Below are 25,052 nucleotides of genomic sequence, written 5' to 3'. Positions count from 1 at the left end.
CAGTAAAATTTACTGTATACAATCTTAGTATATAGATCAAGGAGTTTTGATGGATGTATACAGTTGTGTAATCACAAAATGATCAGGATAAAAACATTTCTATTAACCTCAAAAAATTTCCCTTATGCCCCTTGGCAATTAATCCCCTGCCCCCCTTTCCATCCCTTGGCAACTATTAATTTGATTTCTATCCCTAGAGCTTTGCTTTTTCTGGAATGTTTCATAAATGGAGTCACAAAAAATGAAAGCTTTTGTGCCTGACTTCCTTCATTTACCATACGCTTTTGAGATTTGTTTATGTTGTTGCGTGTCTCACTAATTCATTCCATGTTTCAGTAGTCTGTTCCTTTTTATCGCTGAATCGTTTTCCCTTGTATGAATGTGCCACGGTTTGTTTATCTGTTCAGTAGCTGATGGAAATTTGAGCTATTTCCAGCTTTGGGTTATTATGAACAAAGCTGTTTTACCCATTTATGTACAGATCTTTATATAAGCATATGTTTTCATTTCTCTTGGGTAAACACCTAGGAGCGGAATTGCTGGATTGTACATAAATTTGTTTCATTATCTAAAAAACTACCAAAGTGGCTATAAGATTTTGCATTCCCACTAGCAATGTACGAGGAGTCCTAATTTGAATGCAGCCTTCGTTGTAACCTAAGTGAATACTGTATCTTCATTGACCCTTCCCTACCATTCTCCAGAAAGATTGCCATATTGGTGATAATGACACTCTATTTTTAAAATATGAAACTTATTTGCCGAAGCATAGCATATTTCAGAAGAGGACACATCACAAGTATATGACTTGATGAATTTTCACAAAGTAAACACGCCTATAAAATTACCACCCAAAGAAAGAAAGACTGCTTCCAGCATCTCAGAGGTTCACCTCATGTGCCCATTTCTAGTACTCCCTCTCTTTCTCAAAACTAACCACATACTATCCTGACTTTTAATAATATAATATTGCTGGTTTTCAATCTAAGAAAAATGTATTAATATAGAATGTACTCATTTTTGTCTGGCTTCTTTTATTGTGCATTGTTTGTTATTTTTTTATCTTTTTAAAGTAGGCTCCACACCCAACATGGGGAATGAACTCACGACCCCGAGACCAAGAGTTGTATGCCTCACCGACTGATCCAGCCAGGTGCCACCCTGTGTATTATGTTTGGATGAATTCACCACATTGCTCACATAGCAGTAGGACATTTATTTTTGTGTTCTCTAATACTACCACAATCTAACGATCCTACTGATGATGGACATTCAGGTTATGTCCAGGTTGGAATTAGTAAAAATAAATGCTGCTCTGTCCTTCTTCATAATAGCCTCAAACTGGAAACAATCCAAGTGTCCATGAATAAGAGAAGGGATAATCAAATTGTAGTACATTCGTATGATAAAATAGTACCCAGCAATAAAAAAAGACCAAACCACTGATATATAAATACCATGGATAAGTCTCAAAAATCTGTGTTAATTGAAATAAGTCTAACCCTTAACAAGACATAAAATATGAGTCCATCTCTACAAAGTCAAAGAATAGGGAAAACAAATCTGTAGTGATAAAAGTTAGAAAGTGACTTCTGGGGATGAGGGAAGTTGATTAGAAAGAAGCATAACTTGACAGAGCAACATGTACAAACCTGCAGTTTTTTGGTGTTTTTTGTTTTTTGTACAACTGACCCATTTGCTAACATTCCTTTTTCTCCCCCCTGTGAAATATGGGATAGAAAGGAGCACAGATGGGGCACCTGGGTGGCTCAGTCGGTTAAGCGTCCAACTTTGGCTCAGGTCATGATCTTGCAGATCGTGGGTTTGAACCCTGCATCGGGCTCTGTGCTGACAGCTCAGAGCCTGGAGCCTGCTTCAGATTCTGTGTGTCCCTCTCTCTCTGCCCCTGCCCTGCTCATGACCTGTCTCTCTCTGTCTCTCAAAAATAAATAAACGTTAAAAAAAAAAAAAAGAAAGAAGCACAGATCAAGGAAACTTCCTTGTGTGATGATGAAATATTCTATATCTTGATACGGGTGCTAGTTGCATGGATATATACAAATGTCAAAATTCATTGATTTGAACACTTACTATCTGTACATGACCTTGTATTGCATGTCAATTGTAACAGTAAAAAGCAATTCAGAAAAATGCTTAGTCATAAAAAATGCTATTATGAACATTCCTATACTTGGTTTTTGGAACACATAGGTATTCATCTCTGTTGAGTATTTAGTTAGGGGTAGAATTGTTGTGTCATAGAATATGTATGAATCACAGCTCTGAACTTAATAGCTGTCTTACATTGGGCAAGTACCCAGAACCTCTAGAGCACACCAGATTCCTCATGTTAACCGAGGAGCTAATCTCACATTGATGAGTGCAAACGATGAAAATTGCTCTTGTCGATTAACAAAAGAACATAATGCCGAAAAAATCACAGATTTTCAGGATATTTGCTATTTGAAATATCAGTAAGAACGGAATATTCCACTCCTGCCTGGGGGATTTGAGTTACTTTGACACAGAGGAGCAGCCTCGATTTCCAGCCCAGGTGCAGAGCTTCAGATAAGGGGTTTCCAGATACAACATTCCACATTTATCTTCACGTTGTAGTTTCCAAGGAAACAAGATCCTGAGTCCTCTTGTTAGCTCAGGCCTGATGATAATCCCCTTACATGTAGCCTGCTGTGCTTTGAGGCTATCAAAACACTGCTTCTTTTAAATTTTACCTACACTCCATCTTTTCCCCAAATCCTAGAACAACTCTATCTCCTCCTGTGCTTGGTGAGATGCCCCATGATTCCTCTGGTGGACAGTCTCCCTTGCAGCAAAGTTAATAAACCTAAGTTTGTCAGACCACAGGTGGTCTTTATCAGATAGGCTTTGTCTTGAGGGTTACCGATAAGACTTGTAGAAGGTGTTCACATTGCCTGGATAGGTATTTAAGAAATGGCAGTTATTTTTTATTATTCGTGTATAAATATAATAAATGTTCATTTGACATCTAATTTTTGCAAAACACAAATGTATTGCTATGGCAGATCGCACACGATAGCACAAGACGCAGATGGAAAACCACTTTTTATTGAGATGGAGAAAATATGGGCATCTGGGTGGCTCAGTCAAGTGTCCAACTTCGGCTCAGGCCATGATCTCACAGTTTGTGAGTTTGAACCCCGCATGGGACTGGCTGCTGGCAGTACAGAGCCCGCTTCTGATCCTCTGCTATCCCTTCCCCACTTCTCCAACACTAGCACTCTCTCTCTGTCTCTCTCAAAAATAAATAAAACATTAAAAAAAGAAACAACAATAACAAACGTCTTCAGTTCCTAGGATAAAAATACCTTTACTGAAGTTCACCTTAATAGAGTCAAATGTAAATAAAAGATACTCAAGACTATTTTATAGGTAAAAAGAGTTCGATTTACATGAATTGCTATAAGATTTGACATACAGATTCTAAGAAGTGGTAGCGTTTTAATAACCAGAATGAGAGCCCCCAAATGTCATCTGCCCCTTCTATATAGAAAAAAATGTTCTTTTTTAAAAAAAAAACCTTTTTAAAAAACATTTATTTAGTTTTGAGAGACAGAGACATATCATGAGCAGGGGAGGGGCAGAGAGAGAGGGACACACAGAATTGGAAGCAGGCTCCAGGCTCTGAGCTGTCAACACAGCCCAACGTGGGGCTCGAACCAACGAGCTGTGAGATCATGACCTGAGCCGAAGTTGGATGCTTAACCAACTGAGACACCCAGGCGCTCCTAGAAAGAAATGCTCTTATAAATGCTGCACAGAAACAGCTTTGGTTAAAAATCTCTAAGGCAGAATGCAGGCTTATTCCCTCATTTGGGGCTTCCTCTCAAATAGGCAGTTTTCTCTCTTTGCCATTTCCCAGACATTGCAAAACAGGCTGGGGTGGGGATGGGTGGAGGACTCAGGAAATAAACACTGCCAGTTTCCCATTCACTTCTCCCTATCTTGATCTCTTCCCGAACCAAAATCCTACCCATGTGTGTCCATTTATGATAAGCTCACAAAATGCAGTCTTCTATGGGAACATTGAGGTCATACATTCCAAATTACTTATGGAATGATTTTTAAAATTTGAGAGTCTAATTCTCCAAAAAAATCCTGGCTTGGGATATACAGTAAATGAAGAGGCTATTTGGGAAGGATTTAGATGGAGAATGATATTAGGAATATGAGAATGCATTTTAGGGAAGTAGCGAGATGAGGATGGTGTTAGCTTAGTGTTTAGGTTTTGCGGTCAAATCTCAGAAAAGCAAATTGCTGTGGTCTTAATTTTTCAAGTTTTGCAAAAGAAAATATATACATTGTCGAGTTACTTTGCCTCAACATTTAAAAAACCTCTTCTGAAGGTAAAAATATAGTTAGAACATTGTCCTTTGCTATAATAGTACTTAGGAACAAGCGAATTGCAGTGAAGATTCATACATAGTACGTGCTCAATAAAAATTATTATCATCGCTTTATTGTTTATATTAGAAGAGGGATGGAGGAGGAAATAAAAGCGATCTGCAAACCATAAAAGTGTTCCGCAAATATTACCAAAGCCCAACAGGATGGAAGTAGAGTGAAGGATTTTAGGAGTTTGGTTACGGATCTGAGTTTCATGGTTGTCGAATTCTCCCATATTTGGGCCTGAATTCTCAGAATAGAACAGAATAGGATGTTAGGGCTGAGATCATCGGTACAATATTATGCTAATCGAAAATTCTTGCCTCCTGTCACCGTGCTCTGGCGAGCAACAACACTGTCACACCAGCTCCTCGAATCGGAGCCCCAACTGTGTGACGTCATCGCTCCGCCCCATTTCTCCAAGGCGGATGCGTCCTGTCTCTAAGCTACAGTCCCCGGCACCGTATCCAGCGCCGTCTGCGCACTGTGGACGGACCGGGGCGGGACCGACGCATGCGCGCTGCGTGGAGGTGGGGCTAGTGCGCACGCAGCCCTACTCTCTTTCCCCGCCCTTTCTCTTCTCGGTTTTCCCCGTCAGTCTGCGGTCCAGTCTGGCGGCTGCTTCCGGTAGGAGCGCGGTGCAGGTCGAGTCGGTCTCAGGTCCTCATCATGTCCTACGGTCCCTTAGACATGTATCGGACACCGGGGTCCTCCGGGCCCCAGCTCCGGGACTTCAACAGCATCATCCAGACGTGCAGCGGCAACATCCAGCGGATCAGCCAAGCCAGTGAGTTGCGGTACCGGGCTGGGGGGCAGGGGCCGTCCCAGGGACAGGCCTGGGTGAGGTGGTGCCGGGACGCGGAGTCCGGCCGAGGCCACGGCCAACGCCACACCTGAGGCCATCTCGGGCTCTCCATTGTGGGGGCGGCGGGTTGTCATCCCCGAGTCTGTCAGGCCCAGCCTCCCGGAGGGTCCCGAGCCTCAGCTGAAGCTTGAGTTTCTTCTCTGCTGCTCACCTCTCACGGTCCTGGGGCCAAAACAGCAGTCCTGACAGCCCTAGGGCGGGAGGGCTGTGTGTGTCATCTCGTGAACACTGACTGAGTTGACTTGGCCTAGTGGTCAGCCGAGTTTTTCCTGTATCCGCCTTTCCCCCCACCCACCTCTCTTTCCTCTTTGGCCAGTTTGGATGGGGAGTTGTTTACTGGTGTAGATTGTAGGTTTACATTCTGCTCAGCTTCGTGCTCCTTGGAAATCAGCAGCTTTCAATCAAGGGAAATGGAGAGTGCATGTGTTTGGGTGACTTAATCCCCAGCTCCTCCTGTGAATTTGGAAATCAGATTCAATAACTTGTATTTGAGAGACGAGATGACTTCTGTTTTAATAAAGAGTATTCACCAAAACAGTTTGATTTACATGGTTTTGTCTTTTGTGGCAAAAGGTGCACATGTCTTTTTGGATTTCAAGCCCATAAAGCTTTTGCATTCCTTCCCTATTTAGCCATTTTTTTGAACACATGTCGTACACAGAGAAGCTCAGGGACTTGGCCACATTCACACAGCAAGTAAGACATGGTAGAATTCGTGGTGGATTTCAGAAAGTCATTGTCTGAAAACCGTCTCCCCATCATTAGGTTCTGAGTAGGATGATTGAGCTGATTGAGTCAAATACAGCCCATTTCTTGTGCCTGAAAATCATCTCAGAGCCTTATAAACAGGTCAGCAGCACAACTTGACTTGGAAAGAATGGTGATCATCGTCCTCATTTATTATTGTGTTTTTGTGGGCTTGGCTCTACTCTTTTAATAGGTAGAACTCAGTGGGTCTTGAATTATAATTACGTCCTATATAATGAGGGGGAAAGTTTCTGACGAAAAGAGTGTGAGACTGGGTGATATGGAAGTGAAAGGAAGACTATGTGGCCTGTATAATACAGAAAATAAAAAAATTAATATGACCACTGGTTAGAAAGTGTAGTATTTTGTGTTCCAATTCCTCCTTTTGTGAGGGAGCTATAATACCAGTTAGGTGAAAAGAGTCTGGTTCAAGGCTGAAAGTTTATTGCTGAGGCTAAATCTGATATGAGCGTCTGAAATATTCATTCTACATGTATTGCTTTTTGAGTATCAGGCATGTAGTAAGTATAGAAACTGGCATGGATTCTTTCAGCAGGGAGCCTGTGGAGTTCATAGTACCTAAAATACAAAGTTGAAAGTGATCAGTACTACAGAAGAGGTGTATAATAACATTGTATAGGTGTTCAGGGGAGAAAGATACCATTTTCACTTGGGAGGACCTGGGAAGGCATTATGGCATTTGAGCTAGGTCCAGAAAGTGGTGGAAAGGATTCAAACTTTAGACAGTAAAGAAGGGAATAGGAGGGAATAAAATGAACAAGGCATGATAGTGGGAAAGTATGGGGTATATATAGAAAAGTAGAGTGATTTAATTTGTCTGGGGGCAGAGGTGGACTCCAGAAAGTAGTGGAAAATTGGGTTGGAAAGGTAAGTTGGGGCCCAGACCTGAAGGGCTTTAAGTGCTAAACTAAGGGGGCTTGGATTTAATTCTTTAGGAGTGTATAACTTGAATTGGATGGGAGAGACTGGAATTAGAGACAATTAGGAGCCTTGAAAATGAAAAGGAAGGAAAGGATAGGCTTCTTTTGTAATAGACTTGACAGAATTTAGCTGTTGGTTGGGTGTCAGGCCCAAAGGATCATTGGAGTCAACTATTAATAACATTAATAGGTAAACTTTGAGTACATACTGTGTGCCAGGCAATCTGAAAAGTGCTTTACATTATCTTATTTTTTTTAACAACTCTGTGAAGTAATTGCCAATATTATTTCTTTGTATGGGTTAGAGAGCAGGCTGAGAAAGTTTAAATAATTACTGAGGTAACACATGGCAACACCTGAATTTGAAACCACATCTGTCTCTTAAGACCAATAATTAGCTTTTTTTGTTTTGTTTTGTTTTAATTTTTTAAAATTTTTAATGTTTTTTATTTATTTTTGAGAGACATTGTGAGCAGGGGAGGGTCAAAGAGAGAGGGAGATACAGAATCTGAAGCAGGCTCTAGGCTCCCAGCTAGCTGTCAACACAGAGCCCAACGTGGGGCTCGAACCCACGAACCGTGAGATCATGACCTGAGCTGAAGCCAGACACTTAACTGACTGAGCCACCCAGGTGCCCCAATAACTAGCTTTTTTGTACTTTTTTACTTAATATTACAGTTTTGTAGAAGCAGTTCCAGTTACAAGTGACTTTTTTCTAACCTCCATAGGAAAGTGGGGAGTACCTGAGGCTGTAGGACTTTCTCATGTGGTGTGTCTAACCTCCCTTGTAGAGTGTTTGCTCCTTTGAAGAAGCGTGGGGCATGGCTTACTCATCTTTATATTTCTAGTACTTTTCTCAGTTCCAAATTTATGATAGATTCATACACATACTGTCCAACAAATATTCTTTGAGCACCTGATGTGCACCGGGATTGGAGTGATGAACAAGACAGACAAAATTGTTACCCCAAGAGTGCGTGTGTACATATGTGTGTGTACATAAATAAATATCCAGTAATGATTAAGTGCCATGAAGCAAATAGGGTAAGGGGATGGAGAATGAAGAGAGAAAGAGGGCGGGTATGCTATGTTTTAGACAAAACGGTTAAAGAAGGGCTCTGTGAGGAGGTGATATCTGAGTAGACACGTGAATGCAGTGAGGGGGAGATCCATGTGAGTAGCTGGGGGAAGGCATTCTAGGCAGAGGGAATAGCGAGAGCAAAGACCTTAGTGTGTTCAAAGGATAGCAAAGCAGCTAGTGTGGCTGGACTGCAGCTATTAAAGAAGGGGAGCATAGTAAGAAAAGAAGTCAGGGATGTAGCCCAACATACCATTTAGGATCTTGATGCATAATAAATAGTACATTTAAAGTGAATGAGGTTTTTCTACCATCTTTGAATTCTTGCTCCCTCTGTGTGGGACCTATCACATCTTATGGCCCTAGGAAGTATGCGTTGGAATTCTTCCCGTAGGGTTGTTGGAGGAGGAATTGGGAATTTGAAATTAGTAAGGTGACTTCGCTTCTACCCTTTATGAGGTGAGGGACTTTCCCCAAACCTCTCCTAGACATGGCAGACATACAAAGAATATACTCTGAACGTGTGAGCTCACAGACCTACGCCCATGTCCAGACAGCCCTGCAAGGACTCTGCCCATTGAAACTTTGAGAGAATGTCTGTTCTTTTTTCTCAGCTCTTCAGCCACAGATGTGGGTTTGGAATTACTGAGCATATCAGCTGAAATATGGCAGGCCACCACGTGGGTTGTTATAGATACAGTGAAGGTTGACTGCCTGGCACAAAAAGGGTTGTTATCAGTGTATGTGGGGTACGGAAGAAATCTACTTAACTCTGCCTATTATGGAGTGAAAGGTCTGGGCAAGAATTGCTGTGTCAGATACAGGAAAAAAACCTAAGAGCCTCCAAGTTAGCTTTGCTTATTTCACTAAAAATAAATAAATAAATAAATAAAAGGCAGTTGAATTTTTAAAATTGATTACTGTGAAATCCCATGGGCTGTCTTTTAAAGTTATTTTCACGTTTGCCATTTGCTTTTTATTTCATTGTCATCTCTTAAAATCTCCATGATGTCAACATCTGTATCACAGTAGCATATGCTCAGTGTCTCTGTTTCCATTCTTGTTCATCCTGATAATGCATCAGCAGTATGTCGAAATCCTGTGTTTTTTTAAAGTATACTTATTTATTTTGAGAGAAAAAGAGACAGCGTGAGCGGGGGAGGGGCAGAGAGAGGGAGACTGAGAATCCCAAGCAGGCTCTGCACTGTTAGCATAGAGCCCGATTCAGGTCTCAGACTCACAAACAGTGAGATCGTGACCTGAGCTGAAATCAAAAGTTGGAGGCTTAACTGACCAAGCCACCCAGGTGCCCCTAAAATCCTGTTTTGATTAAACCACTCCTCTCCTCAAGAGCCTGTGGTGGCTCTCTGTTGTCTGCTGCGTCAGATCTTAACTTTTTTGTTTTCACTCTCTGTCATCTTTTGGTTGTTTTTTTTTAAAGATTCTTTTTTTTAATTTACATGTCAGACGGGTAATGTGCCGGCGCCGTAACAAGGCTTAAGGGTGACACATGTCACACAATGGCATGAGCACCCAATCATCACGCTTATGAACTACAAAAAGATCTAAAGATTCTATTTTTAAGCAATCTCTACATCCAAAGTGGAACTTGAGTCCTACAACTCCAAGATCAAGAGTCATTTGCTGGGTGGCTCAATGGGTTGAGCATCTGACTTCGGCTCAGGTCATGATCTCACAGTTTGTGAGTTTGAGCCCTGCGTCAGGCCCAGAGCTTGGAGCCTGCTTTGGATTCTGTGTCTTCCTCTCTCTCTGCTCCTCCCCTGCTCACGCTCTGTCTCTCTCTCTTCCAAAATAAAAAACCATTAAGATAATTTTTTAAAAAGAGAGTCATTTGCTCTACAGACTGAACCGTCAGGCACGCCTCCCTCTGTCATCTTAACCTGAAAAGCCATACTGTCTGCTTATCTTCACCCTTTGCTATAGGCAGGCAATTTTTTTTTAACATCTTTAAACATTGGTTTTTGTTCCAAGTTTTTGCATTTTCTGTTCCTCCTTTCTTTAATATCTTCCCCTACCTCACTATCTAAATTATACAAAGCCTCTGAGTTGTGCTTAAATCCTGGTCCTGTGACCAAGGCTTCCTTTCCTCTTGAAAGAAAGTGAAGTCAGAAGGGGCATGAGCTTTGGGGTCAGCAGTTCTGTGACTGAGTCCACGCCCCTCCCTATACTGTTAACCTTGGGCAGCTTCCCCTTTTTTGTCTGTAACCCCATGTATAAAGTGAATGGATTTATTAAAATGGAGTGTTTGAAAGTAGAGTGTACATAGTAGACATTCAGTAAGTGGTGATACTGTTGGTCGAGTCTCCTGCCCCACTATGGTTTAGTAGCTAAGTGAGCAGTGACAGGAATCACACTGCCCGGGTTTGAATCCTAGATCCGCTTCTTACTTACCTGTATAGACATACTGCTTCACCTCTCTATTTCTCAATCTCCTCATCTATAAAGTAGAATAAAAAATATTCTACTTCATAGGGCTTTGAGAATTGAATGAGGTAATTTTGAAAATTGCTTAAAACAGCACCTGCAACATAATAAATGTTTAGGAAACGTTAACTATCCTTTTATGTTGTTGTTGTTGTTGTTTCTTTGCATTTACAGGCACCTTTCTTTCACAGTTTAACACTTATATTCAGTATTTTTTTTTAATTTTTTCATGCTTTATTTATTTTTGAGAGAGAGAGAGAGAGAGGCAGAGTATGAATGGGGGAGGGGCAGAGAGAGAGGGAGACGCAGAATCCTCGAAGCAGGGTCTAGGCTCTGAGCTGTCAGCACGCAGCATGACGTGGGTCTCAAACTCATAAACTGTGAGAGCACGACGTGAGCTGAAGTCAGAAGCTTGACCAGCTGAGCCACCCAGGCGCCCCAGTATTCTTTAATTCATTGTATTTGACCTTGTTGTTCTAGTTCGAGAGATTACTTTTAGTGTTCAGGGGATAGAGGCAGCATGCATTGTATAGTTCCCTTTCGCTCCGGTGTCTGGCACAGCAGTGGTCGTGTCGTTGGCATTCAGTATGTACTTAATTGATGTTATCGGTGCTGAGTACGTTGTTCTTGGTCTTGAGTTTGATAATAATAGCTGTCCTTAATTGAGTTCTTTTATGGGCCAGACACTCTTCTAAGTTTAGCTCCATATTATCTCATTTTATCTTCTCAAAAACTGTATGAGAGTTCTCTTGTTATTCCCATTTTTTAGGTGAGGAAACTGAGGCCCAGAGGAATGGAGTCTTTGTCTCAAGATAATAAAGCTGAGTCGGGGCGCCTGGCTGGCTCTGTTGGTAGAGCATGTGACTCGATCTTGGCATCATGAGTTCAAGCTGCACGTTGGGCACAGAGCTCACTTAAAAAAAAAGAGAGAGATCATAACACTAAGATATGGAGCCAGGAGTAACACACAGGCAGTCTTGATTCAGAGTCTGTGATCTTAATTAACCATTGCATATTCTGACCTTTGATATTTAGTGCTCGTGTTCAGTTTAGAGCTGTCCTATCGTAATAGAGTGGCTACTTTTTAGAAGTCAGGTCATTTTCATTGTATGAAAACAGAATACAAACCTAGTTTTCAGGGGCACCTGGGTGGCTCAGTTGGTTAAGCATCTGACTTGAGCTCAGGTCATGATCTCACGGTTCGTGGATTCGAGCCCTGCATCAGCCTCTGTGCTGACAGCTCAGAGCCAGGCTCAGAGCCTGGAGCCCGCTTCAGATTCTGTGTCTCTAGTGTTTTTTCTTTGAATTTATATATATATTTAATATACTATGACAGTAGTTGCTTTGATATGACTACATCTTGATTTGGATTAAGGTTCATTTGGAGATTCAGATTGTACTTAAAGCAGATACCAGCCAAAAGTACGTAAAGAGTGTTCAGTGTGGAGTAGTGCATAGAGTGTATGTCAGCTATAATGTATAACAAATTGATTTGTTTTGTAGTCTTCATAAAAGTTTTAGCCTGGACATTCTTTTAAAAATAAGATGTCGGTAATGGAGATTGAGGGCTTATTTTAAAAATAACAAAATTGCTTACCCAGAACTGAAGGACTTGTCATTACATTTGGCCTAGTCATCTGGTTTCCAGGATTAATGTAGCATTTCATAGGAGATTCTTTTTTTTTTTTAATGTTTTATTTATTTTTGATACAGAGAGAGACAGAGCATGAGAGGGGGAGGGGCAGAGAGAGGAGGAGACACAGAACCAGAAGCAGGCTCCAGGCTCTGAGCTAGCTGTCAGCACAGAGCCTGACGCGGGGCTCGAACCCACGAAGGTGAGATCTGACCTGAGCCGAAGTCGGAGGCTTAACTGACTGAGCCACCCAGGCGCCCCTCATAGGAGATTCTTATCATCCCAAAGGTTGTACCATGTCATTCTAAGGTAAAACTTCTATTTACTAGAATGCTTAGAAAAGGGGTTTTCTCATTAGCCAAGATGACCAGAAACCCCTTTTAGATTCAACTCATTTTTATAAAAATCTTTCCAAAAAGTATCACTTTACCTTACTTTTTGACATTTTAAGTACTGGAGTGTACACTCCAGTGAAAATAATTATGTATGTGAACATTCTATTCCTTTTTGTGCTTTAGGCTCATAAGGAATGAAATTCTTCAGTGCAAAATAGATGGCTCATTGAATCATTTAAAAAAATTTTTTTTAATGTTTTTATTTATTTTTGATACAGAGAGAGACAGAGCATGAGAGGGGGAGGGGCAGAGAGAGAAGGAGACACAGAACTGGAAGCAGGCTCCAGGCTCTGAGCTAGCTGTCAGCACAGAGCCTGACGCGGGGCTCGAACCCATGAATGTGAGATCTGACCTGAGCCAAAGTTGGAGGCTTAGCCGACGAACCACCCAGGCGCCCCTCATTATTTTTGTTTTAATATTTATTTATTTATTTTTGAGAAAGAGAGAAGGAGATAATTCAAGCAGGCTCCCCAAAGCGGATAGCCCAACGCAGGGTTCCATCTCACAAACTATGAGATCATGACTTGAGCCAAAACCAGGAGTCAGATGCTCAACCAATTGAGCCACCCTGGTATCCCTCATTGAGTCATTATTCTTTTTAAAAAAAGTTAAAATCTTCTTTTTATTTATTTTGAGAGAGAGTAAGAGCAAGAGGGGAGGGGCAGAGAGAGAAGGAGAGGGAAGGAGAGAGAGAGAGAGAGAGAGAGAGAGAGAGACCCAAGGAGGCTCTGCATTGTCAGTGCAGAGCCCACTATGGGGCTCAAACTCATGAACCATGAGATCATGACCTGAGCTGAAATCAAGAGTCAAAACCTTAGCTGACTGACCCACCCAGGCTCCCCGAGTCATTATTTTTTAATAAACCCCTTGTGTTGGTGGTTATAGAGGGCAATATACAAAAATTCCGTTTCTTTGGATTCTAGTAAAGTAAGACACTGCTCTCCTTATGATTTGAGTTTTGGGGTATCTGATACCTGAGTCTTGCTGGAAACTTTTAGGAAAATATCTTGATATTCAAGAATTTAGAAAGAGTTGATTGAGGTATAGATTAATTCTGCTGCTTAGCTAGCAAATGGCCTTATAAGTCCTCCTCCCCCCAACAAATTCAGGTAACCTCAGCAAACAAAAGAAGTCAGGAAAGTCTAGATGAAAAAGTTCTCAGCTGAGGATACACAAAGAACAGCTGATTTTTAAATGAACCCCCCCCCAACATGTTCTATAAAATTCCCAGTGCTCTCTAGGGTATTTAATAAAATTTTCAAAGTTTTATTTTTTAGTAATTTGTACACCCAACATGGTGCTCAAACTCACAACACTGAGATCATGTTCTTCTGACTGAGCCAGCCAGGTGCCCTGGGTTTTTAAAAATATATTTTTAATTAATTAATTATTTTTTTGAGAGACAGAGTGTGAACAGAGGAGGGGCAGAGAGAGAAAGAGGCACAGAATCTGAAGCAGGCTCCAGGCTCTCAGCTAGCGGTCAGCACAGAGCCCAACGCAGGGCTCGAACCCACGATCCATGAGATCATGACCTGAGCCGAAGTCGGACACTCAACCAACTGAGCCACCCAGGCGCCCCTGCGCTGGGTTTTTAAGTTTTGATAGATGATTAATAACTTGATACTTTGACATATCTCTAGAGTTTCTAAGAGAGTGCTCTACTTTATAAAGACAACCAATGATATGAGCTCTGTTTCCTTGAACTTTTTGTAAGATCTACCTTAATGTGTCATCATATATTCAACCAACTATTTTCTGGAGGGGTGTGTTTGGGGGGGGGTTACAAATACAGAAATGAGTAGAATGTGGTCCCTGCCCTCCAGAGGCACATACTCCATCCAATCTCATTTGTACACACATGGAACCTCTCCAAGCCAAACTCTGGCTTACCAAAAGCACTCCTTGGTTACGTAGCATCGCTCTGGGACTACAGCTTATTCATGTTGTTGGATTTTAGCACTGAGGAGTGATAGGAGTACTCAGAGATCATTTCATCCTCACATACTTGTAAAGATTTTATGAGGAGGGGCGCCCGGGTAGCTCAGTTGGTTAAGTGACTGACTCTTGGTTTTGGCTCAGGTCATGATCTCACAGTTCATGGGTTTGAGGCCCACATCGGGCTTTGTGCTGACAGCACGGAGCCTGCTTAGATTCTCTGGCTGTCCCTCTCTTTCTTTCCCTCCCTCACTAGTGCTCTCTTTCTCTCTCTCAAAATAAATAATAAACTTAAAAAAAAAAAGGAAAAAGAAAAGGGGCGCCTGCGTGGCTCAGTCGATTAAGCATATGACTTCAGCTTAGGTCATGATCTCACGGTTCATGAGTTTGAGTCCTGTATCGGGTTCTGTGCTGACAGCCCAAAGCCTGGAGCCTGCTTCAGATTCTGTGTCTCCCTCTCTCTGTGCCCCTCCCCTGCTCACACTCTGTCTTTCTCTGTCTCTTTCTCTCAAAAATAAATAAACATTACAAAAAGTTTAAAGAGCGGTGCCTGGGTGGTTCAGTCAGTTAAGCGTCTGACTTCGGCTCAGGTCATGATCTCATGGTCCATGGGTTCGAGCCCTGCATCAGGCTGTGTGCTGACAGCTCAGAGCCTGGAGCCTGCTGCAGATTCTGTGTGTCTGTCTGTCTCTCTCTCTCTCTCTCTCTCTCTCTCTCTCTCTCTCTCTGCCCCTCCCCCACTTGCTTGCTCACTTGCTCTCTCTCAAAATAAAGACATAAAAAATTTTTTTAAGTTTAAAGAAAAAGGAAAGAAAAGAATATATGAGGAAAAAATACCTAGCCATCACAAGTAATATTATAACAATTGTTAGTACTCAGTATATGCAAGTTAAACCTGAATATCACACACACTGGTGAAAAGAAGCCCAGCCACATGAAATGTCTGAGTTGGTGTTATACATCTAGTTAGTGGTCACATCTGGCTTAGAGGTCAGGTCTCAATGATTCCTACCTCATGTTCATTCATCTCTTTTGTCTTAAGCAAAGTGTCATGATATAAAGGGAGGTTAACTCAGCCAACAATGACTTCTGTACCCACTGGGTGCCTGGCACTCTGCGGGACTCTGGTGAGTACACAGGAATGTTCCCAAAGGTGAGATGGAGTTGGGAAGAGAACAGGTTAGAGCAAGGACATCAGCCTACCTGGAGCAGAGAGCTATTCAGTCAGGGAGTTATCAGATAAGCAGGGCGAGGCTAATTAGAACACTGGAATTGAGGCCTGCCCTGTGTTACTCCTTTCTATTTCCTTTAAGTGTCAGCCTTTTGAAAAAACATAATGTGGCACGAAGAATATAGCCATTGGAATTTGCCCTGGGCTTGAGTTCTGGTTATTGTGATACTCCGTGGCTTCCCGTTTCATTACAAGTCAAGTCCTTGCTCTACTTTACAAGGCCCCATATAATCTGGCCTCTGCCTCTTTGGCCACTTCTCTTACCTCTCTCTTCCTGGCTCTACTTTAGCTACAATGACCTCCTCAGTGTTCCTCCTTCTCAAGAAGCACTCTTGCCTTGGGACTTTGACTTACTGCTCTCTCTCTCTCTGTTGGAAAGCTTCTCCCCCATATATTTGTGTCACTGATCTTTCACTTCCTTTAGATCTCTTCTCTGTGTCACCTTCTCAGAGAGGTTTTCTCTAACCACCCTATGTAAACCAGTACCTGTCTTTCCAGCCCTTAAATGGATTTATTTTTCTTTATAGTACTTATCACCACCAGATATATACTTACTATCTCTTTAAAGTGTTAGTGTCTCTTTTTCAAAAATGTTTATTTATTTTGAGAGAGCAAGATCAAGAGCAAGCGTTGGGCAAAGGCAGAGAGAGAGAGAGAGAGAGAGAGAGAGAGAGAGAGAGAGAGAGAATGAATCCCAAGCAGACTCCACACTGTCAGTGCAGAGCCTGATGTGGGGCTCGATCTCACAAACCCTGAAATCATGAGCTGAAATTAAGAGTCGGAGGCTTAATAGACTGAGCCATACAGGGACTCATAAAATGTTAGCTTCTTAAGAGCAGATTCTTCTAGAGCATAGGACAGTGTAAAGTAGGTACTCTGAATGAATGGACACGCAGATGTTCTTTTTATTTATTTAGAGAGAGAGAGAGAGAGAGAGAGACACCCAAGCAGTCTCTGCATTGTCAGTGCAGAGCCCAATATGAGGCTCAAACTCATGAAATGTGAAATTATGACCTGAGCTGAAATCAAGAGTCAGAACCTTAACTGACTGACCATCCAGGCACCTTGAGTCATTATTTTTTAATAAGCCCCTGGTGTTGGTGGTTATAGAGGGCTGTATATAAAAAATTCCATTTTTTTGGATTCTGATAAAGTGAGAGTCAGACACTTAACCATCTGAGTCATGCAGGCACCCCAGGAACTGCTAATTTTTATTTTTATTTTTATTTTTAAATATTTCTTTTTGAGAGAGAGAGTGGAAGGGGGAGGAGCAGAGAGAGAGGGAGACAGAGGATCTGAAGTGGACTCTGCACTGACAGCAGAGAGCCCGATGTGGGGCTCGAATTCATGAACTGTGAGATCATGCGCTGAACTGAAGTTGGACACTTAGCCAACTGAGCCACTCACGCGCCCTAGAAACTACTAATTTTTAAAATTCAAAGTTCTAGTAAGTGAAGGTTCTTCCTTACTGGATATAGAAGCATTGTATACCTTGCCTGTATAGTATATACAAATGATGTAATATACTTCCTCCTCATCTTCCTCTAAGCCAGTCATTCAGCAGTCTGATATTTCACAAGTGAAACTTGGCATTAATACTGAGAGAAGTGGAAAGCCCCTCACAAAGGAGACTGTGTTTTGGTTGAACAAGTCGTATATCTATTATGTTATCCCTTAAAGTTCTGGTGAATCTTGAAGATAACCATGATTCCTCTGGGAAAAGAATACACTATTATTATGTTCCAGCAACTTAGAATAGAAGATGATGAATGCTCTTAAGAAGCCAGCAAGCAAGAGGTGCCTGGGTGGCTCAGTCGGTTAAGTGTCTGACTTCAGCTCAGGTCATGATCTCACAGCTCCTGAGTTTGAGCCCCATGTTGGGCTCTGTGCTGACAGCTCAGAGCCCGGATCCTACTTCAGATTCTATCTCCCTTGCGCTCCCCACTTGCTCTCTGTGTCTCTCAAAAATAAATAAACATTAAATAAAAAGCAAGCAAGCAAACAACAACAAAAAATACATACAACAAAATTCCAGTCTCTCCACATCAATGAATGAATGGATGAATGCATGAATGAATCTATTTTCTTTATCCTCCCTACCAACCAGAAAAAGAAGAGAGAGCAGGATAAAAAAGAAATCAATGGGTCAACTACACTTCAAAAAACCCAAAAATATTTAGAATAAGGAAAAAAAAAAAGAAATCCATGCTCTATATCTGTTACACAAATCTGTAAGGCACACAGGACTGGTGTTAGAATGTTTCTTCTCATTGATGGATTCACTTGCTCTGGACTTCCGCTTTCCTAGTGCAGGGTTAGAAGCCTAAACATCTAGAATTCAAACATGAGCTAGTGTTAGCAAAATATCCAGGAAAAGATAGAGAACATTATCTCAACAAAAACACAAATATTACTATAGACAACATAGTTAAAAGAACATCGGCCTGGGAGTTCAATGTACCTGTGAGTGAATTTTTTGCCCTAACATTTATTGTGTGCTGCGGCATAATTAGCTTCTGTAAATTTAACTGGTATAACTTATCTAAATGTATTTCCTCATCTGAAAAATCAAGATATATCTACTTCAGACCATTGCTATAAAAGTTATCAAATAATGTATAGAAAGCTCCCCAATTATAGTGCCTGGCACATAGAGGTGCTCAGTTGATGGTAGTTTATTATTGATACCAAATGTACACTGTCTTTACCAAAATGTTTGCTATAGAAAAATTACTGTATTTATGAATTTAAATTTTAATTGTTGTGAGTTGATATTTGGTGTCAAGGCCCCTTCCAGGGCTGTTGAAATTTTAAACCAGCGCCATGGTAAACCTGGAAAATTTTGGAAGTTCCTTGGAAATGATGAACAAAACGGCCACCCTCTACTTGGTGACCAAGTTACTCTATAGGAGAAAGGTGAACCTCGTAATTAGAAGGGAATGTGTATGCCAGAGTTTTGATCCCAGCATGCTGTTCGTTGCATGAACTTAGGCTGTGGAGAGAGACAAGCGATCGGAGAAGTAGGCTGCTCATGATGATGTATTTTTCTTTTAAATAAATCTTTTTCCCCCTTTCCCCAGCCGCTCAGATAAAGAATTTGATGAGCCAACTAGGAACTAAGCAGGACTCAAGCAAACTGCAGGAAAATCTGTGAGTAGCTTCCTAACAAGGTTGGGTTCGGTGAGGGCCCTTTGAGGACACTTTCTGTCCTTGCTGCGTGACAGCTTACCTAGGTTTCAGGCCTGTGCAGTCAGAATGACAGGCCGTGGGACATGAAGTAAGAGTTGGATCTAGAAGACGGGCAACAACACATATTCATGGTTTGTTGTCTCCACTGCCTCTCAAAATCCTTGAACTCTGATTCTTTCTTGGCAGTTCAGGAATTTGAGGAAGTAGAGAAGGAACGCCTACCACCGTTAAACTATATTCTGCCTAAATGAGCCTCCTTGTTGGCACAGGGCCACACAGATGATCTGCAGGGGTCTTCTAGTCTCGTGGGAATTCCAGGGTAAACACTAGAACAAACACTGGAACAGTGTGTTCAGAATGACTGGAGGGCATCTGAGGGAGAGGAGAGTGAGCTGGTAGTGGGGACACATGAGTCTTTTTATTACATCCTTCTTGACCCCGTCCCTGCTTTCGGGGGTTTTATTCTTCATCTTTAAGATGTATTGAAGGATATTCATTGTTTCCTGTCCTTGAAGGTATGAAGGGAGAGGCTGACTTACTGCTTTGAGCTTTTTTCCAGGGAGGTGTGAAAAGTCTTTGGATGTGTTAGTCGTGTCTGTCAGGTTCAGGCTCCTGATTGACTGCCTCTTGTTTTTGATTCCCTTGTTTTTAAACTGTGGAGGCCCCTTTGCAGTGAAAAGCCAGTAGTGATTAGTAGGGCGGTTTCTCTGTCCTCCCTCAAAACCTTTGTAGAAATGGCGAGAGAGCAGAGAAAACCATGACTCAAAGGAGCTCTTTTTGTGTTTCCTCTACTCTCCAGTTCCACTAAATATAATGCATATTCTTCCCTCTTTAATTTCCCCTCTTATACGTATGTGTTTTTACACAGCACAGGGCTTCTTTGTCCGGGAGGGAAGAGCCAGAAAGTCAGGCTGGAAGGACAGTAGGGAGCCAAGTACAAAGCTGAAAAAGCACCAGCTTTCAGCAAGAACGTGGGAGTGGATCTTTGGAGGCTGCTCCCTCGGGTGGAAGCTGTGCTCTCAGTGCGTATGTGCTCCGGTCCCCAGTGTCTGGCTTCTGTCCCCAGGCAGTGGCCTGTGATAGGCGGCAGCAGCGCGGCGCTGCCCGGAGGGTCAGCGTTAGAGTTTTGCGGGAGCTAGCGTGGTCCAGCCGTTTGACCGAGGTGTGCGGGCAGCTGCTCCTCTTAAATTTCCATCAGAACTGCCGATGGGCTTTTCTTGTGTCCGGAAAGAGTTAAGATACCTGATCACCAGGTTTCACTGAGGTTTCACCTTCTGGCTACTGATTGGCACGAAGTGGGTTTCATTCCCTGCACCTCGAGGCGCCGCGAGCCCAGGCTGGGGCCGAGTGTGGCGGCTCTTGAGCGGCGGGAATACCCTGAACCGTGTCTTGTCTCTCTCAGGCAGCAGTTACAGCACTCCACAAACCAGCTTGCCAAGGACACGAATGAGTTACTGAAGGAGTTAGGGGCCTTGCCTCTTCCCTTATCTGCTTCTGAACAGGTAGGTGTTTTCTGGGGGGTGTGTGTGTGTGTGTGTGTGTGTGTGTACATAACAGAAAAGGACTTCGTTTTTATGGGAAGGCCGTGTGTGAAAAAAAATGACTTGGCCTTTGGTGCTAAGTAGACCTTCTCTGACTCTCAGTTTCCTTATCTGTAAAATGGGGTTATGCGACTGTCGTGGCGGGAGGAAGAATGTGTACAGCAGATCTTGCAGAGTGCCTGGCGCTTAGTAGGTACTCAATGTCTGCTGCTATTCTTAATAGTAATTTGAATATATTAGTAACATGAACTTAACTGGACAAGAATCTCAGTGTTTGCATCTCTGGGGTTTGGCTTTACGTTTGGTGATCCCAGTTTGTTTTCTATTCAGTCTCTATCCTGTTTTGCCCTTATATTTTGCAGGTACTTTCATGTCCCATCATGAGTCACTGATAGGTCTCAGGTTGAAGAAATGCTCAGAGGAAAAGATGTCTCTTTTCAAGTTATTTTATTCAGTGGTCACTGAAATCCTTTAAAACACACACACTTTCTACTGGAGTTCATTGTTCCCTTGATGTGCCAGGCCTTTTCTTCGACGGTCCTGAAGTCAGTGCGCCTCCTTTTTCATTGTGGTTTGACCTGTTGTTACCTGTCTTTCATGGTCTACCTCAGATCCTCTCTTCCAGGAAGAAAACCCTTCTCCATCTACCTTAGCCTGCTGTGATTCCATTTTGCTTTTAGCTTCTATACTGTTCCTGGGAGCACTTGGCTTATTTTGCCTTTTATTATTGAATTTTTTTTATGCTGTCCTATCTTTGACTGCTCTAAAGGCCTACAACTTCCCTGTTCTGGATTGTTTTTTATTCTGTGAGTTGTGGCTAGGTAGAACATGAAATAATTTTAGTGCACTGTGATCATCATTAAAAAAAATGAAACAGAGTAGAAATATCAGAATGTATACCACATAGGGGGCGCCTGGGTGGCTCAGTTGGTTAAGCATCTGACTACGGCTTAGGGTATGATCTCACGGTTCGTGAGTTCGAGCCCCGCATCAGGCTCTCTGCTATCAGCACAGAGCCTGCTTCAAATCCTCTGTCCACTTCTCTCTCAACTCTTCCTCAACTAGAGCACACAGATGCACGCTCTCTCTCAAAAATAGGGCGCCTGGGTGGCTCAGTCAGTTAGTTGTTCGACTTCAGCTTAGGTCATGATCTCACAGTTCTTTTTTTTTTTTTAAATGTTTTTTATTTATTTTTGAGACAGAGAGAGACAGAGCATGAGTGGGGAGGGGCAGAGTGAGAGAGAGACCAGAATTGGAAGCAGGCTACAGGCTCTGAGCTATCAGCACAGAGCCTGACACGGGGCTTGAACCCACGGACTGTGAGATCATGACCTGAGCCAAAGTCGTACGCTTAACAGACTGAGCCACCCAGGCACCCCGATCTCATAGTTCTTGAGTTCGAGTCCCGCATCAGGCTCTCTGCTGTCAGTCTAGAGCCTGCTTCAGATTCTCTGTCTCCCTCTCTCTCTGCTCTTCCCCCATGCTCCCTTTCTTAAAAATTTAAAAGCAAAAAAAAAAAAAAATAATAATAATAATAAATAAATAAATACATTTAAAAGCAAAGCAGGCAAACAAATAAAAACATTTAAAAAACATTACATGCATGCTATGTAATAAAGGGTAATATTATTACAGGAAACTTTCATTTCCTACATATGTGTATATATGGTACTAGGTTAAGATGTCACATTCTTTTTTTTTAATGTCTATTTATTTATTTTTGAGAGAGAGGTGGGGGACGCGGTGCTGTGCACGCACGAGCTGGGGAGGGGCAGAGGAGGGAATCCTAAGCACTGACAGTACAGAACCCAAGGTGGGGTTCAGACTCACGAACCTCGTGATCAGGACCTGAGCTGAAATCAAGAGTCGGATGTTCAACCAACCGAGCCACCCAAGTGCCCCCAAGATGTCTCATTATTACTGCATGTCTCCATCAAAAAAGTTTGAAAATACGAGTTTAACCCATACCTGAAGCATATGTTTAGTCTTTGGAGTTTTGGCGCCCCCTTGCATAAGAAAGGAGCCAAGACTAGTTGCTTTGTCTTTGTGCTGCAAAGTAGCTATGATAAAAAGTAATCTGAATGTCATCACCTTTGGTTATCCTTCTGTGTGCTGCTCAATTTACTCGTACTGATATTTCACTTAGGGACCAGTTCCCCGTGCCATCCAGTATCTCCCTATTGCTCCCAAATTACCCCTTTGCTCTTCCCAGCTGGGCACTTAGGGAATACACACTTGTGGATGGTTTTAGTAGTAACGAAAAAGGAGTCTAAGGGTTTGATGAAAGCAGAGTGTTGAAAGTGCTGAAGAGTTAAGTCGTAGCCTAAGCAAAAATAAATAGAAAGTTCAATATACTCCTCCCCCCCAAAAAAATCAAATACAGGTTATTTTTGGGTCATGCATGTTGTTGTTCCCTTTTATTATCTTGGATCATTAAGAACATAAAATAGATCTACAATGATGATTCCTTGATTCTCTTCCTGTTGTGCTGAATACCCTTTTCCCTTTCGATTCTTTCTTCATCTAATAAATCTTAGCCTTACCGCCATCTTTGTGCTGCTGTCCTGTGTATCTTTATTCACACTCATGTGCTATCATCAGTGATCTTCTAGTTGCCAGATATAGTGGCCTTTTCTAGATTTTTTTTTTTTAATTTTGAGAGAGAAAAAGGGAGCACAAGTAGGGGAGAGGGGTTGGGGGAGAGAGGGGGAGAGAGAATCTTAAATGAGTGAGCATGGAGCCTGATACAGAGCTCAATCCCACAACCCTGGGATCGTGACCTGAGCTGAAATCAGGAGTCAGACACTAAACCGACTGAGCCACTCAGGTGCTCCCCTCCCTTTTGTGTGTGTGTGTGTGTGTGTGTTTAGTCACTTTTCTGTTTCACTTGAAATAGCCCATCCTGTCTATATTGAAACTTTCTGCTTCTTTCGATGATCCCCTTTCAGTCTGTCCCCCACTCTGGTATCCCTTGCTGGCCTCTCTTCTCTTTCCCTAGGTGGAGTCTCACCTTCTCTGACACTCGGTCTTCTTGGAAGTGGGCATGTCCCAAGGCTCTGCCATTGACCCTCTAATTTTCTTAGTCTCCTTTCTCCTTCCAGAGCTTATCTACTCTTCTGAGCTCTCTGTCCCCTTTATTAACTTGACCCCCAGATCTTTTCCCAGCTCTAGCCCCTAACCCCTAAGGACTTGGCCCATATTGCCAATTCCTGTTCTAATACCCCACTTTACTGCTTTCAGCAAAATTTTAACGTGTTGCCTTACACTGAATTCCTCCCATTTGACTCAAACCCCTTAACTAACCTGACTGATAATACTTATTATCATAAAAAAGTTTGTGCCTTTTCACCTAATGTTCCCATTCATGCAAATTTATTCTAAGGAAAAAAGCTAGAAGGAAAAAAATTATAGTCTGGAGACATTTTCTGGATTTAAAGTCTACCCCTGCCACTTACTGACTGTGTGATCCTAGGCAAACTGTTAACTTCTCTGTGCCTTTCTGATCAGTGAAATATATATAGTGCCTAATTTATAGGTTGTTGTATAGATTGAGTTATTATGTAAAGTACTTTAACCATACTGGTACATTGTAAGTAGCACTTACAGCAGGGCTCACATTAGCTTTACTTATAATAGTTAAAAACTGGGAACAATCTAAAAGGAATGTTTACATAAAATTTACTAGATCAACCTGGTAGGATATTATGTAACAAAGACCATAATTGTGCAGAATATGATAACGTAGAAAATGTTTATGATATCCTTAAAAGTAGTATTTTTGTGGGGCACCTGACTGGCTCAGTCAGTGGACCATGCAACTCTTGATCTCAGGGTTGTGAGTTTAAGTGCCACATTGGCTGTGGAGCCTACTCAAAAAAAAGAAAAGTATAGTGAGATTAGGGAATGGTGGCTTTTCCCACTTACTGTTATAATGTTTATGTGAAAATAAAAAATCCCAGAAAAGGGGGAAAAAAGTTCTTCATCTAAATTTGCTTTCAGTGTTACCATAACTCTCCCATGTGTGATATTTGAGTCCTTCGTGACTTTAGCCCCTTGCTCTGCAGCCAGTCACTAACTCATAATATTTATTGAACTCATGTTTTTGTATTCCCATTACTGATACAATGCCCTCCTAACCTTTAACCTATAATATTGCAAGACTCTTTTTGACTTGTTTCTTTTTTCCATCCCATCTTATACACTGTGGGAGACTACTTTTTCTAAACTATCATTTTGTATCTATCATGTTTATTCTTGCTCAGAAATTTTTGTTGCTCTGTGTTCTATAGAAGTTGAATCCCAAACTCATTAGCTTGGCATTTAAAACCTGCTGTGGTCAGCCCGTTCCCTGTCTTCCCACTTCTGTGTTTTAGCTCCTCTCATGAAAAAAAAAAAAAAAACCAAAAAACCCTTTGGTTCTAGCCAAACTATCTCCTTATAGATCCTCTTCAAGTTTTTACTGCTGTGCCTTTGCTCACACTGTTCTCTCACCTGGATTAGTCTTAATCGGCTTATTCAGACCATTCTCTTCCGTTAGCATCTACCTTCTCTTGAAGCTGTCTTTGGCCACTTGAGTTCTTACTGATTATACCTGCCTCTGAACTCCTATAGTACTAATTTGTTAGGG

The 25,052-nt window shown here is 42.0% G+C and overlaps 1 protein-coding gene and 1 non-coding gene across 3 annotated transcripts in view; one reads left to right on the top strand and one right to left on the bottom strand.

Annotated features, from left to right (window-relative positions):
• The first annotated feature begins 4,988 nt into the window (after positions 1-4,988).
• The window catches only part of STX12 (syntaxin 12), a 37,671-nt gene continuing 17,607 nt past the window's right edge, over positions 4,989-25,052 (top strand). The window contains exons 1-3 of one of the 2 annotated variants that reach the window (XM_029947469.1): positions 4,989-5,212; positions 18,776-18,845; positions 20,287-20,386. In XM_029947469.1, the coding sequence (XP_029803329.1) occupies positions 5,095-5,212; positions 18,776-18,845; positions 20,287-20,386 (288 nt within the window). In that variant the 5' untranslated portion in view covers positions 4,989-5,094. The remainder of the gene's footprint in view (positions 5,213-18,775; positions 18,846-20,286; positions 20,387-25,052) is intronic. The other variant, XM_029947468.1, reaches the window with a different exon arrangement.
• Positions 9,518-9,621, bottom strand: LOC115300606. The gene has a single exon (XR_003912767.1). It is a non-coding gene; the product is annotated as a small nucleolar RNA U13 (small nucleolar RNA).

Source organism: Suricata suricatta, chromosome 8 (genome assembly GCF_006229205.1).
Source record: "Suricata suricatta isolate VVHF042 chromosome 8, meerkat_22Aug2017_6uvM2_HiC, whole genome shotgun sequence".
In the NCBI taxonomy this organism is placed as follows: domain Eukaryota; kingdom Metazoa; phylum Chordata; class Mammalia; order Carnivora; family Herpestidae; genus Suricata; species Suricata suricatta.
This window is presented reverse-complemented; position numbering and strand designations above follow the sequence as displayed.